The sequence below is a fragment of the Mobula birostris genome, chromosome 1, assembly GCF_030028105.1.
Source record: "Mobula birostris isolate sMobBir1 chromosome 1, sMobBir1.hap1, whole genome shotgun sequence".
Lineage (NCBI taxonomy): Eukaryota > Metazoa > Chordata > Chondrichthyes > Myliobatiformes > Myliobatidae > Mobula > Mobula birostris.
In genome coordinates this window covers 86613611-86626863 of record NC_092370.1, presented here as the reverse complement: position 1 = coordinate 86626863, position 13253 = coordinate 86613611, and the positions used below count along the sequence as shown (strand labels likewise).

The 13253-nt window shown below is 40.7% G+C and overlaps 1 protein-coding gene across 2 annotated transcripts in view; it reads right to left on the bottom strand.

Moving 5' to 3' along the window:
- cep76 (centrosomal protein 76) overlaps positions 1-13253 on the bottom strand; it is a 61878-nt gene that overhangs the window by 40474 nt on the left and 8151 nt on the right. Inside the window, exons 3-5 of one of the 2 annotated variants that reach the window (XM_072258557.1) lie at positions 13157-13235; positions 7748-7972; positions 6568-6753 (exon numbers count right to left, since the gene is read on the bottom strand). In XM_072258557.1, the coding sequence (XP_072114658.1) occupies positions 6568-6753; positions 7748-7972; positions 13157-13235 (490 nt within the window). Of the gene's footprint in view, positions 1-6567; positions 6754-7747; positions 7973-13156; positions 13239-13253 lie in introns of both variants that reach the window. The other variant, XM_072258548.1, reaches the window with a different exon arrangement.

Here is a 13253-nt window from a genome sequence, read left to right as displayed (position 1 = left end):
AACTGCATGACAGTGTTATATATTTAATATTTCAGTAATATTTGAGTAATATTGCACACAAGTTGCACCCATTATTCTTTATGGGTTACACGCAAAAGTACGTGAATAGCACATGTTGTTTCGCCATCATGTCTTATGTGCACGCCTCACTAAAGTACAAGTATACACAAATTATTCCTGAGTTGCCGTATTTTTCTTTTGATTAATTTCTGGAGATATGGAACATAACAATGGTGATGAGCAAGTTTTAAAAACAAACATGAGAGAACTACCTACCTCTTGAAGCTCAGCAAGACATTTGCGCTATAGTTAAAAAAAAACATAACACGTGTTTCTTTAAAAGGGGACAGAGATTGTAGAGTTGAAGAAAAAAAAAGGCAGAAAACTGACAAAAGTCATGATACAAAAACAGTGAATATCAGGTGACAATCACATTTTAAAACGAAACAGATATGGATGGCTACATCGGAAAGATAGATGTGTTCAATTACACAAAAGATAACTGGGTGATGTACTCAGAATAAATTGAGCAGTATTTTGAAGCAAATGAAATAGCCAATGAGAAACAAGTGCCAGTTTTGCTAAGTGCAATAGGTGGATGATTATACAGTTTACTAAGTTTAACTGCTCCAACCAAGCCAGCCAAAATGAGCTTTGCTAGTAGCATGAAAATATTGCAGGAATAATTAGAACCAAAACCATTGTTTATTGCAGAACACTTTAGGTTTCATAAATGGAATCAAAATTGAAGAGAAGCCCATTTTAGCATATGTAGCTGAATTGAAGTAGTTGTCTGAGTATTGCCATTTCAGTGATGGGGGTTAATTATTCACTGAGTGATCATTTAGTTTGTGGAATCTTGCAAAAAAAAAAATTCAAGAAGGCTCCTAACTGAAGTGCAACTCAGAGTTAAAAAGAGCAGTTGAAATTGTGTATTCAATGAAAACAGTAGACAGATACAAGTGAGTTGCAGTCAGAAATGAAAGTGAGCGTGATCAAAATTGCAACACCCAAGCAAGATCTACAAAATTGCAAGACCTACCTGACCGAATAAATTGTGCTATCATTGTAGCAGGGGCTCATATACACCAGACCAACCCAGGTTTAAAGGCAAAACTTGCAGAAAATGCAACAAGGTAGGACACATACAAAGAGCATGGTGGGCAGAGAAAAATAAATGAACTGCACAGAGAATGGAAAAAGCTAAAAGGTCATCAAGTTGCAGTTTCAAAAAGAGCAATAATCTGCATACTGCTGATGAAAAATCTGTTAACGATGAGATTGATTCAGGACTGAGTAGCCCTGAGATCTATAATGTCAAAACCAACGAGACTAACAATTTGGCTCACACTAGAAGTGAAAGGCAAATTAATTAAAATGGAATTGTATACTGGCTCAGCTGCTTCATCTTGTTTCTGCCGATGTACAGACAGAAGCTGAAACAAGAGGCAGCATTAGTTAAAATCGTCCACTGTTGGTCTGACCAATTGGGCTCCGTGCTACAGGACTACTTTGATGACATCAACTGGAATGTCTTCCATGATAAGGATGCCCCGGAACTCACAGCAGAGATCACGAGCTTCATCCAGAAATGCATGAAAAATGTTGTCCCCAAGAAACTGGTCAGGGTCTTTCCAAACCAGAAATCCTGGATCAACAGTTCCGTGCGAGTAACACTTATCATGCGACATAGAGCTTACATTGCTATTAATCAGCAGGTATTCAAGATATGCAGCTACAATCTGCGCAAAGTCATCATGGCGGCGAAACGACAATACAGGGACAAGATCCAGACACAACTCTCCACCAACGCATGCAGCTTATGGGAAGGTCTACACACCATCCCAGACTTCAAAGCCAAGTGCAGTGGTGCTGCAAACATCACTTCCTCTCACCCAGATGAGCTAAACCTTTTTTCTAAAATAACGCTCAGTTCGATATCACCAACACTGAACCCCCAAAGGGACCTGCATCTTGGTCATCTCTGAGGCTGAAGTTTCCAACAAGTGGACAGTCACAAGGCTGCCCGGACAGCATCCCAGGGTGGGTAATCAGGATGTGCATGGCACAACTGGTAGGTGTGTTTATAGACATTTTTAATCTCTGCCTCTCCCAGTGTAGAGTGTCTTCCTGCTTCAAAACATTCACCATTGTCCCTATACCTAAGAGGCCAATGTAACATGTCTGAACAATTGGTGTCCTGTTGCACTCACCTTAATGATAAACAAATACTTTGAGAGGCTGTTCAAAGACTACATCTGCAGCATGCTACCACCCAAATTGGTCCCCTACAATTCACCTACCGACAGAACCGATTGACAGATGACACAACAGCCATAGCTCTACACACCATCCTTACACATCTGGAGAAGGAGGCTGCTTACGTGAGAATGCTGTTCTTGGACCACAATTCAGCATTCAACACCATAGTTCTAGCCAGGCTTAACAAGAAGCTCAGAGATCTTGGCTGTCATCCTGCCTTGTGCAGCTGGATCCTGGACTTCCTATCAGATTGCCAGCAGGTAGCAAGAGTGCGCTCCCTCACCTCTGCCCCTCAACACAGGTGCCCCCCAGGGCCGTGTCCTAAGCCCTCTCCTTTAATCTCTACATACCCATGATTGTGTCACCATTCACAGCTCCATTCTGCTAATTAAATTTGCTGACGATATTACATTGATTGGCTTAATCTCAAATAATAACGAGGCAGCCTACAGAGAAGAAGTCCTCACCCTAACACACCGGTGTCAAGAAAACAACCTCTCCCTTGATGTCACAAAAACAAAGGAGCTGGTTGTGGACTACAGGAGCAGAGGAGACATCAATGGATCTGGGGTTGAGAGGGTGAACAGCTTTGTGCTCCTTGGCATACGCATCACTGAGGATCTCACGTCATCTGTAAGGTGAAAAAAAACCACAACTGTGTCTCTATCACCTCAGACGGTTAAAGAAGTTTGGTAGGGGTCCCCAAATGCCAAGAACTTTCTACAGGGGCACAATTGAGCACATTCTGACAGGCTGCATCACTGCCGGGTATGGGAACTGTACTTCCCTCAATTGCAGGACTCTGCAGTGAGTGGTGCAGTCAGCACAGTGCATCTGTAGACGTGAATTTCCCACTTTCTAGGACATTTACAAAGACAGGTATGTAAAAGGGGCCTGAAGGATTATTGGGGACCCGAGTTACTGCCAACCACAAACTGTTCCAGCTGCCACCATCCGGGAAACTGTTCTGTAGCATTAAAGCCAGGACCAACAGGCTCTAGGACAGCTTCTTCCACCAGCCCATCAGACTGATTAATTCACACTGATACAATTGTATTTCTATGTTATATTGACAATCTTGTTGTACATACTATTTATTACAAATTACTATAAATTGCACATTTAGACAGAGACAAAGATTTTTTACTTATGCATGTGAAGGTTTCTATATATAAAAAAAATTAATTCAGTTCAGGCATTCCACAAAATGAGTTTGAACAGCATTTCAAAGATTGTGAACTGAAGCCTGCAGATATCCAACTAAGAACTTATACTGGTAAAAAGATAACTCCTGTGAAAATGACATTTGTAATAGAGAAATACAAGAACTAACAAGTACATTGAGCTTGTATGTTGTAAAAACAGGAGGGCTAGCATTATGGGGCCATGATTGGCCGAGACAACTACAGCTTGATTGGAGATCCATCGCCTATTTGCATATAACATTCCCTGCAATAGAGGCAACTGAAAGCAAATTAATAAAGGTATTGGATGATGCTGCAGCAATGCTCAAGGATAGCATTGGAAAATGCAAACATATCAAGGGTGTTAAATGAAAATGCCACACCCAAGTTTTACAAAGCCCGTTCTCTATGATAAAGCAGCCAATGAGCTGGATTGCATGGAGACTGAAGGGATTCTTTCCAAGGTTGAGTGGAGCCCATGAGCAACACTGGTGGTCCCAGTAGCCAGGAAGGATAGGTCTGCGAAGATCAGTGGTGATTTTAAGGTCACCATCAACTCAGTATTGAAGGTAGCTCAATACCCTCTGCCTAGGATAGAGGACATCTTCACAAACCTTTCTGAAGGAAAACACTTCAAAGTGGACTTAACTGAGGCCTCCCTCCAGATGGAGTTGGAAGAAGAGCCCAAAGCGTTTCTCACCACAAACACTCAGAAAGGGCTTTATCACTATAATAGGCCTATTTTTGGAGTAGCATCTGCACTCCAGCAGAAAGCTGTGGACTTGGTGCTGCAAGGCCACTCAGGCACTCAGTGGTACCTGGATGACATCATTGTTACTGCTGAGGACAAGAAGGAACAACTCCAAAATTGTAAGACAGTGTTAGAAAGATGAGACGATTATGGGCTTAAAGCATGATGTGACAATTCTTTAAACCAAGCATCACTCATTGTAGTCACACCATTCACACACAAGAACTACACAATTGTGCTGAGCACATTCAAGCAGCAGTGGATTGCCCAAGGCCAAAGGACATGTCACTGTTGCAGGGTCTTTTTGGGATTTGTTAATTACTATAACATTTTTCTACCAAACCTGGTTACCACACTCCACCCCCTGAATTCATTACCACAGATCAAAAAGAAATGGCAATGGACAAAGCAGTGTCAGGTGGCTTTCCAAAAGGCAAAGGAAATGGTGACGTCAGACACGATACTAACACAATACGATCCACATCATCCAGTGAAGCTTACCTGTGATGTTTCACCTTATTGTATAGGTGCAGGTATGCCATGTAATGAGTGATGGATTTGAACACCCCACAGCCTTTGCATCACATTCACTTACCGCTGCAGGGAAAAATTATGCATGGATTGACAGGTCTTGAGCCTGCATTGGGGTATAAAACATTTCAACCAGTACTTGTATGGGAGAGAGTTTGCCCTCATTACTGATGATCAACCACTATTGTTCATTCTCAATTCACAAAAGGGCTTTCCACTAACTGCAGCAGCACGAATGCAGCAACTGGCCCTGTTTCTCAGGGGACACAATTAGAGTTTGAATTCAAGAGGACAACCAATATTGAAAATGCTGATGGACTGTATCATTTACCCAAGGAAAGGGAAATACCTGAAAAGTTTACAAAAGAGGTTACTCCAATGCAAATCGAATGTCTCCCAACTACAGCAGATCATGCAAAGGGAAACCAGAAAAAGACCCTACACTGTCTCAGGTCACCATGGCAACCCAAACTGGCCGGAATTTACAGCGGAAATTCCAGTTCCCCCATTTTTACCAGCTCTGAGATGAACTTGCTGTTGATGGGGGTTTCCTTGTGTGGGAATTGAGAGCTGTTCTACCAGCCAAGCTGAGAGCTGAAGTGTTGGAGGAGCTACATACCTGTCATCTAGGCATGGTCAAAATGAAAGTGGTGGCTTGAAGCTTTGTTTGGTGGCCTGGGATAGATCAGCAGAGTGAGCAGCTTGCTGTTACAACAGGATGCTGTAATGTTGAGTTAGGTTTATGGGTCTGGCAAGTGATACAGAAAAGCATTCTCTGAGATATATTAATCATTTATTTACAAGTAGTAAAAATTCGACCAAACATTTGTGTTCCCCAAGTTACAGACACTAGAAAAATTAATTATTCAACAAACATACTTAGTTAAAAGTGCAGAGAGTATACCTTCTCAATCATCTTGTGCATCCTTGCCTTAAACAAAGGAAGCAGAGAGTAAGCTGCTTCCATGTGCTATTTTATATATCCAGATCATTTGAAACTGGACACCAGGCAGCCATCCAATGGGAGTAGCAGCTGCAGTTTCTAAACCAACCAATTACAATGAAAGTGACTTTTGACGATCAGAATAAGGCACATCCCCACAGGACAGATGCCAGAAGAAAAGTATTCAGAGCTGTTAACCACTTCCTGCAGTCACAGAATCAACTCCTATAACCACCTTGGGGAAGCCCGAGAAGCTGAGATTGTTCATAGCCACAACTCTCAACAGTCAAGCAGAGTAACCCTCCCTGTCAAGAAAGATGTTACCCCACAAGAGTAAGAAATCCTCCACAGTGATTAAATCTTTAGTCCTGAATGGGACTATTTAAGATTTACAATGCTGTTAATGTCTGTAGAACAGTTATATTATACAGTATACAGTGTATATAGTTGAGATGCATTATGGATTGTGTTGGAGTTTATAGTTAAGCAGAGAGGAGTGTTGTGCATTTAATATATCAGTAATATTTGAGTAATATTATAGTAATATCCAGTTTGATTAAGCATTCTTTGTTTATACAATTCATTACAGGTTATATGTAAAAGCACGTGAATGGCATATGTCATTGCACCACATCATACGTGTGCCTCACTAAAGTACAAACGAAGCAAACACAAGTTATCCTCAGGCTTCTGTGTTTTTCTTTTGATTAATTTCTGTTGATACAAAACATTTCAGACAGAATGTCTATCAATGCAGAACCAACAAGCAAGTGCACTAACAGTTCAGAAGCTGGACTAAAAAGCCAAACAGGTTGTGCTTTGAACAACAATGTTCACACTGACCAAAACCAATCAATACATAAAAATATTTAATCAAGATTTTTAAAAAGTCTTACCTACACCCAATAACTCCACTGACATGCTCATTTTTCCATCTGGTGAACTCAGCAGAGGCCGCCATTCTAAGTAGTGTGACGCAATCAGTGTTATTTCACTGGAAGTATCTGTCTTTGTAAGAACCATGTGCACAGGATCACAGATTGATAATAACGTTGTTGCATCAGCCATCTTACTGCCATCACCTGGATACAATTGGATAGCAAGATTTTAAAAATCTAATTACTTGAGCTACAGGCTAGGTTTTCACAAGACATAGAACACCATATGGCCCATCAAGTCTATGCCTGCTCTCAAAGCAATCCCATCTTTCCACACTTATTTCTCAGTCACCTATTTTCTATCACATGCCTGGTTTTCCCACCAGCCACCTACAGTACATCCAGGAGTAATTTACAATAATTAAATTACCAACTAGCTTGCCTTTGGAACTTGAGAAGATGGAAGACAGATACTCATGCAGGCACAGGGAGAACATGCAAACACCACACAGGCAGTACCAGAGGTTTGGATTGAACCCATGTTGCTGGAGCTTTGGCAACAGTACTATCCACTGAGAAGCAGGGCCACAGTGTTACGACAATAAAATTTATGATGAATAATTGGAGAAAAATCCTTTTTTGTGACTGGTAGGATGTCAATAAGTCTAATAAAGAAATTTGCCATTTAATGAATTTCTCCTGCGTTAATATTGTGTGGTCCTTAAGCTTCTACTTTTGAAGTAAATACTGCTTTTGCTCATAAGTGAGGTTTACAAGTTACTGCAACAGAAAAGCAGAAATCTGGGACATGTCCCCTTCTCGTTACTACCATAATGAGGTGGTACAGGAGCCTAAATTTTTTTCTTCCCTTCCAGAATCACGCTGTTTTCAGGAAGTGCAGACTCATATTAGGTACTATTGATTGAGAAGAGCAAGCATTTACAACAGAAATCCTAACCAGTTTTCCATTTGGCTAATTTAGGATACTGGAGACTTTCACACACCAACTACTCTAGTAGACACTTGACAATTAGTCTGGGAAATGTAGCCAAAATCTTCTGACTGCGTAATTCAGTATTACAGAGCCTTAATGATAAACATCAAAGACACTAAAGGAAGCCCATTATTCTTCTAGAATGTAGACATTAAATCATTTTTATTTTAAATCTATTATAAACAAACCTTAAGCATCACTTACCTAAACTGTCTTTATGAACTTCCAGCAGAAAACCATCCTGCAGATCAGGCTCACAGGCACATGGCACAGGCTTGGACTGGAAGCGCTGATTTCGGAAATGCAAATAAAGTTTAAACGTAGAGCACACTTGCCCTGGTAAAGGTTGTGGCTCTTGTAAGTGCTCCAGGAATGCTCTACCACCCAAAACCTGAAGGTACAGATTTCTTCTAGTAGGATCAATGTTTGCTGCAACATGAATGGCAAAACATCAATGTCATCTGCCTGCTTAAAAAGATTTGCATTTAAATAACACCATTCACAAGTTCAAGATGACTCGAAGGGCTTTACAGCCAATGATCTACATTCAAAATCATCTGTTATAGCATTGCTTTGTTGAACAAAGCACTTCAATTGATTTGTCCTCATCTGAGCTGTCTGGGCAAATATCTAAGCGTCCATATTCGTTTATGCCAAAGATAGTAATGAGATAAAAATGAGTAATTCAGTTTCTTTAACCTAAAATATTAACTGATCTTCTTTGCACATGTGCGTTTGACCTCCTGAATGTTTCCAGAATTATCCCATTTTATTGGTTGCTGAATAAATAACTTTTGAGCACATATCTGAGCTGTCTGGGCAAATATCTAAACGTCCATATCTGTTTATGCCTGTTTTAAACTAAATTTCTATTTGCTCTCTCATGTTTCATAAAAGGTGCCTTCTTAAATAATATATAGCATGTCCAAAGCACTGCAAAGAAGAGCTAATGTAGATTTTGTGTTCAGACCTCTGGAACAGGACTTGTACTTACACCAATGTTTGCAAGAACAAAATATATTTAACATACATTTTGTGAACTACAGTAATTCCCTTAAATACACATATAATGCAGCTCAAGGAAATTAAGTAGAAATAAAATACATTACTTCCAAAACAAAGTAGATGCCTTAATCTGACCAACAAAAATTACTTAACCCAGTCACAATTTTTTGTTTGCCGCACTAATAGCATTTATTGGCAACATCTCAAACTACCATGACAAAAACTCCCATATGACACTAAGAAAGCTGTTGCCTCACAGTCCCAGTATGCTTGGTTCCATCCTGACCTTTCAGACCACCTGTGTAAAGTTTGCATATTCTCTATGAACACTCCAGTTTCCTCCCAAATGCCAATGAGCAAATTAGTGGGTTAACTGGTCACTATAGGGACCAACAGAGTTGGAATGGGTTGTTTTCAGATTGGAGGTAACTGGTGAAGGACTGAAATTGGTAACTATTAAAGATCTGGAGGAAAGGAACAACATGCAAGATTTCTATGAGAATGATGTGCTCAATTTCTATGATTAAAACAGAATATAGACCAATTTAGAGGGTGGGCAAAGACTGGAAAATGGAGTTTAATATGGGGAAGTGCAAGTTCATACAATTTGGTAGAAGTGAAAAGGTAAGAATGGATCAATATTTGATCAATCAAAAACAAGAGGGATATGGAGAAATGTCACAAGGGAACTGAGGCCAGTTTAGATCAAATGTGGTCATATAAAATGAAGGGCCAGGTTTGAAAGATCTAAGGCCTTCTCCTCCCATTTTTGTGTATACTATAATTGCCAGTGTATTGTAGGCAAATGGAAGAATTTGGGAAAGCAGATCAGAACATGGGGAAAATAAAATAGGATTAGTATAGGTGTCCCCCGCTTTTCGAACATTTGCTTTACAAAACCTCACTGTTACAAAAGGTCTACGTTAGTTCCCCGTTTTCGCTATCAGAAGGAGTTTTCACTGTTACGAAAAAAAAAAAATCAGCGCACGATAAAAGGCAGTGCGCGCCCCGAGCAGCCGCTCTCCTGCGGATTCTGAACGGCATTCTCGCCGGCATTGCTCAAACACGTGCTGTGAGCAGCCATTTGCAAGATGAGTTCTATGGTATCAGGAAAGCCTAAAAGAGCTTATAAGGGTGTTGCACTTAGCGTAAAACTAGACATAATTAAGCATTTCAATCGTGGTGAATGAAGTAAGGACTAAGTGAGTTTGGCTTGTGGAAGCTGGCGAACGTGATGTTGAGGAGGTTTTGGCATCCCATGACCAAGAACTGATAGATGAAGAGCTGATGCAATTGGAAGAAGAAAGGATAACAATCGAAACCGAATTCATTAGCGAAATGAACGTGAAGCAACTGGGTGAGATTTTCGCTGCAATGATAAAGTACGACTTTAATTTTGAAAGGGTACGTCGGTTTAGGGGATATTTGCAGGATGGTTTGAGTCCTTACAAAGAACTGTATGATAGAAAAACGCGCGAGGCTCAGCAGTCAAGCAAGCCATCCACATCAATCACAGCAGAGATGAACCTCGACCTTTGACATCAAGGTGGGCAGTCATAGGAGAAGATGAGCTGCCTGCTCTAATGGAAACAGACGACGAGATGACACCCCAGTGTCCCACTACCCCACGATTTGCGGAAAATGCAGCGGTAGCCGGGAGGCACACAGCACATCTTTAAGAAAAAAGTCGAAATAAACATGCTAATTAATTAGGTGCCGCCCGACACGTAATTGTCGGCCCAGATCAGAGACAACGCAATCGGAAATCGGCACTGACCTGGGCCGACAATTACATGCCAGGCAGCACCTAATTAATTAGCTTGTTTATTTCAGCTTTTTTCTTAAAGATGTGCTGTGTGCCTCCCAGTTACCGCTGCACCCCTGCATGCTTCGCGGATCAGTATCGGTCGCCTGGAGGGTGGGGGGCCACTGCACCACCCAACCTGCGACGACTCAGCCTAACACACCATCATCAGTGTGCTCAGTGCTGTCTTCCCAATTCCGGTAAGTGGTACTATACTGTACATACATTATTTCTACTTTATATCAGCTGTGTACTTTTAAGTTTTATTTGGTATGATTTGGCAGCTTCATAGCTTAAAGGTTACTGGAGAGCGCTTGTGCCGTGTTTTTGCCAACAGCGCTTGCGTGAGATTTTCGGCCGACGGCGCTTGAGTGAGATTTTCGCTACAAAGAACAGTGCAATAATGACTGTAGAAAAGTATTTCTACTTTATATAGGCTGTGTATTTATCATATCATTCCTGCTTTTACTATATGTTACTGTTATTTTAGGCTTTATGTGTTATTTGGCATGATTTGGTAGGTTATTTTTGGGTCTGCGAACGCTCACAAAATTTTCCCATATAAATAAATGGTAATTACTTCTTCGCTTTACGACATTTCGGCTTATGAACCGTTTCATAGGAACGCTCTACCTTCGGATGGCGGGGGAAATCTGTATGTGACTGGAATAAATAGATTGGCAAGTACATAGTGGGTCAAAGGGCCTGGTTCTAAAACTTGTGACTACTATTCCAGATCATATTCCTTTAAACAAACATTCTGGGATTTGGTCAGCATCGATTAGAAACATAGAAAACCTACAGCACAATACTGGCCCTTCGGCCCACAACGTTGTGCTGAACATGTCCCTACCTTAGAAATTACTAGGCTTACCCATTGCTCTCTACTTTTCTAAGTGCCATGTACCTATCCAATAGTCTCTTAAAAGACCCTATCGCTTCCGCCTCCACCACCTTTGCTGGCAGCCCATTCCATGCACTCACCACTCTTGGAGTAAAAAAAAACTTACCCCTGATATCTCCTCTGTACCTGCTCTCCAGCACCTCAAACCTGTGTCCTCTTGTGGTTAATTGGTGGGGAAAATAGTGTATTCAATATAATTGGATTCTTGCCAGAACTACCATATATACACTATATTTAATCAGTAAAGCTTATTACTTCACACAAACTTTGTATGATGAGATAGACCTGGCTAACTGCAGGGTCTCTCACCAGAGTTCACTCACTTCTTATTCTTCCCACTGCACAGAGGGCAAAAGACTAACAAGATGAAACCACAAGATGAAATAGCCATTATTGCGGCAGAGCTAGTTTGCCTTCACCCAGCCAAAGAATAGTGGGTATATTAGATCAGTAAGCTGTGGACCACTGCGCACTGAGTATTTATCTGTATTAGCCCCTCAGTTAAGATCAACATTCCTCTTGCTAGTTAAGTTGCAATAAAAAAGCAAAAGATTGAGATTTTGTAGCAATATATCTAAGTTCACTCAATATTAAAGGCAACATTTCAAACTGATAAGGCCACAAGAAAATGAAGAATTCTAGACTTTATTTCAAGTGGCTTAGAATATAAAAAGCTACAAATGTATCCAAATCTTTGTCCTCAGATAGTCTACTCCAAGCAGCATTACAATCAGGCTCGATGGACATTTGGTGTAGAATACTACAAATTATTTAGAGATACAGCATGGAATAGACCCTTCTGGCCCTTCAAGCTATGCCGTCAACAACCCCGATTTAAAACCTTAGCCTAATCACAAGACAATTTACAATGCCCAATTAACCTACCAACTGGTAGGTCTTTGGACAGTTGGAGGAAACCGGAGCACCTGGAGGAAACCAACACATTTCGAGTTCCTTCCAGAGGATACCAGGATTGAACTCCAAACTCCAACAATAGTGTCTCGCTAACTGCTACACTACTGTGGCATTTCAAAAAAAATAAAAAGACTTAAATTTGAACAGCTTTTCATGATACTATAATAGATTTATCTGAAACTATGAAAGAGGCTGGATAGCCATCATGGCCCAGATATCCTATATTCTCTATTGAAACTCCAGTTAAATTAAATTTGACCCAACTAACAATTTTTATTTACAAGTAATAATATACCAATGAAAAACACATTAATGGATGTGGGGTTCGGAGAGTGAATGGCTTTAAGTTTCTCAGCATAAATATTACGTGGTCTGTGCGTTCCAGCTGTGTGAGAGAAAGGCACAACAGTGCCTCTTTCACCTCAGACAATTGAAGAAGTTTGGTGTGAGCCCCCAAGTCCTAAGAACTTTCTACAGGGGCACAATTGAGAGCATCCTGACTGGCTGCATCACTGCCTGGTATGGGAACTGTACTTCCCTCAATTACAGGATTCTGCAGAGAGTGGTGCGGACAGCCCAGCGCATCCGTACACGTGAACTTCCACTATTCAGGACATTTACAAAGACAGATGTGTAAAAAGGGCCCGAAGGATCATTGGGGACCTGAATCACCCCAACCACAAACTGTTCCAGCTGCTACCTTCCGGGAAATGATATTGCAGCATAAAAGCCAGGACCAACAGGCTCCGGTACAGCTTCTTCCACCAGGTCATCAGACTGCTTAACTCATGCTGACACAACTGTATTTCTATGTTATATACTATTTATTACAAATACTACAAATTGCACATTTAGATGGAGACCTAACGTAAAGGTTTTTACTCATGTATATGAAGGATGTAAGTAATAAAGTCAAATTCAAAAAAAATTAAAAAGTAAATAAATTTGTTTGTGCCCAAATAAATGAACTGCAGGAAACACTCACTTTTCTTTAGTTCACGTGGATCTTTGTCTACAAAATGTGTGGCTGGTTTTGAACTGCTTGTAGCTTCTTTATCTGGAACCTTCTGGAAATTAAAAAT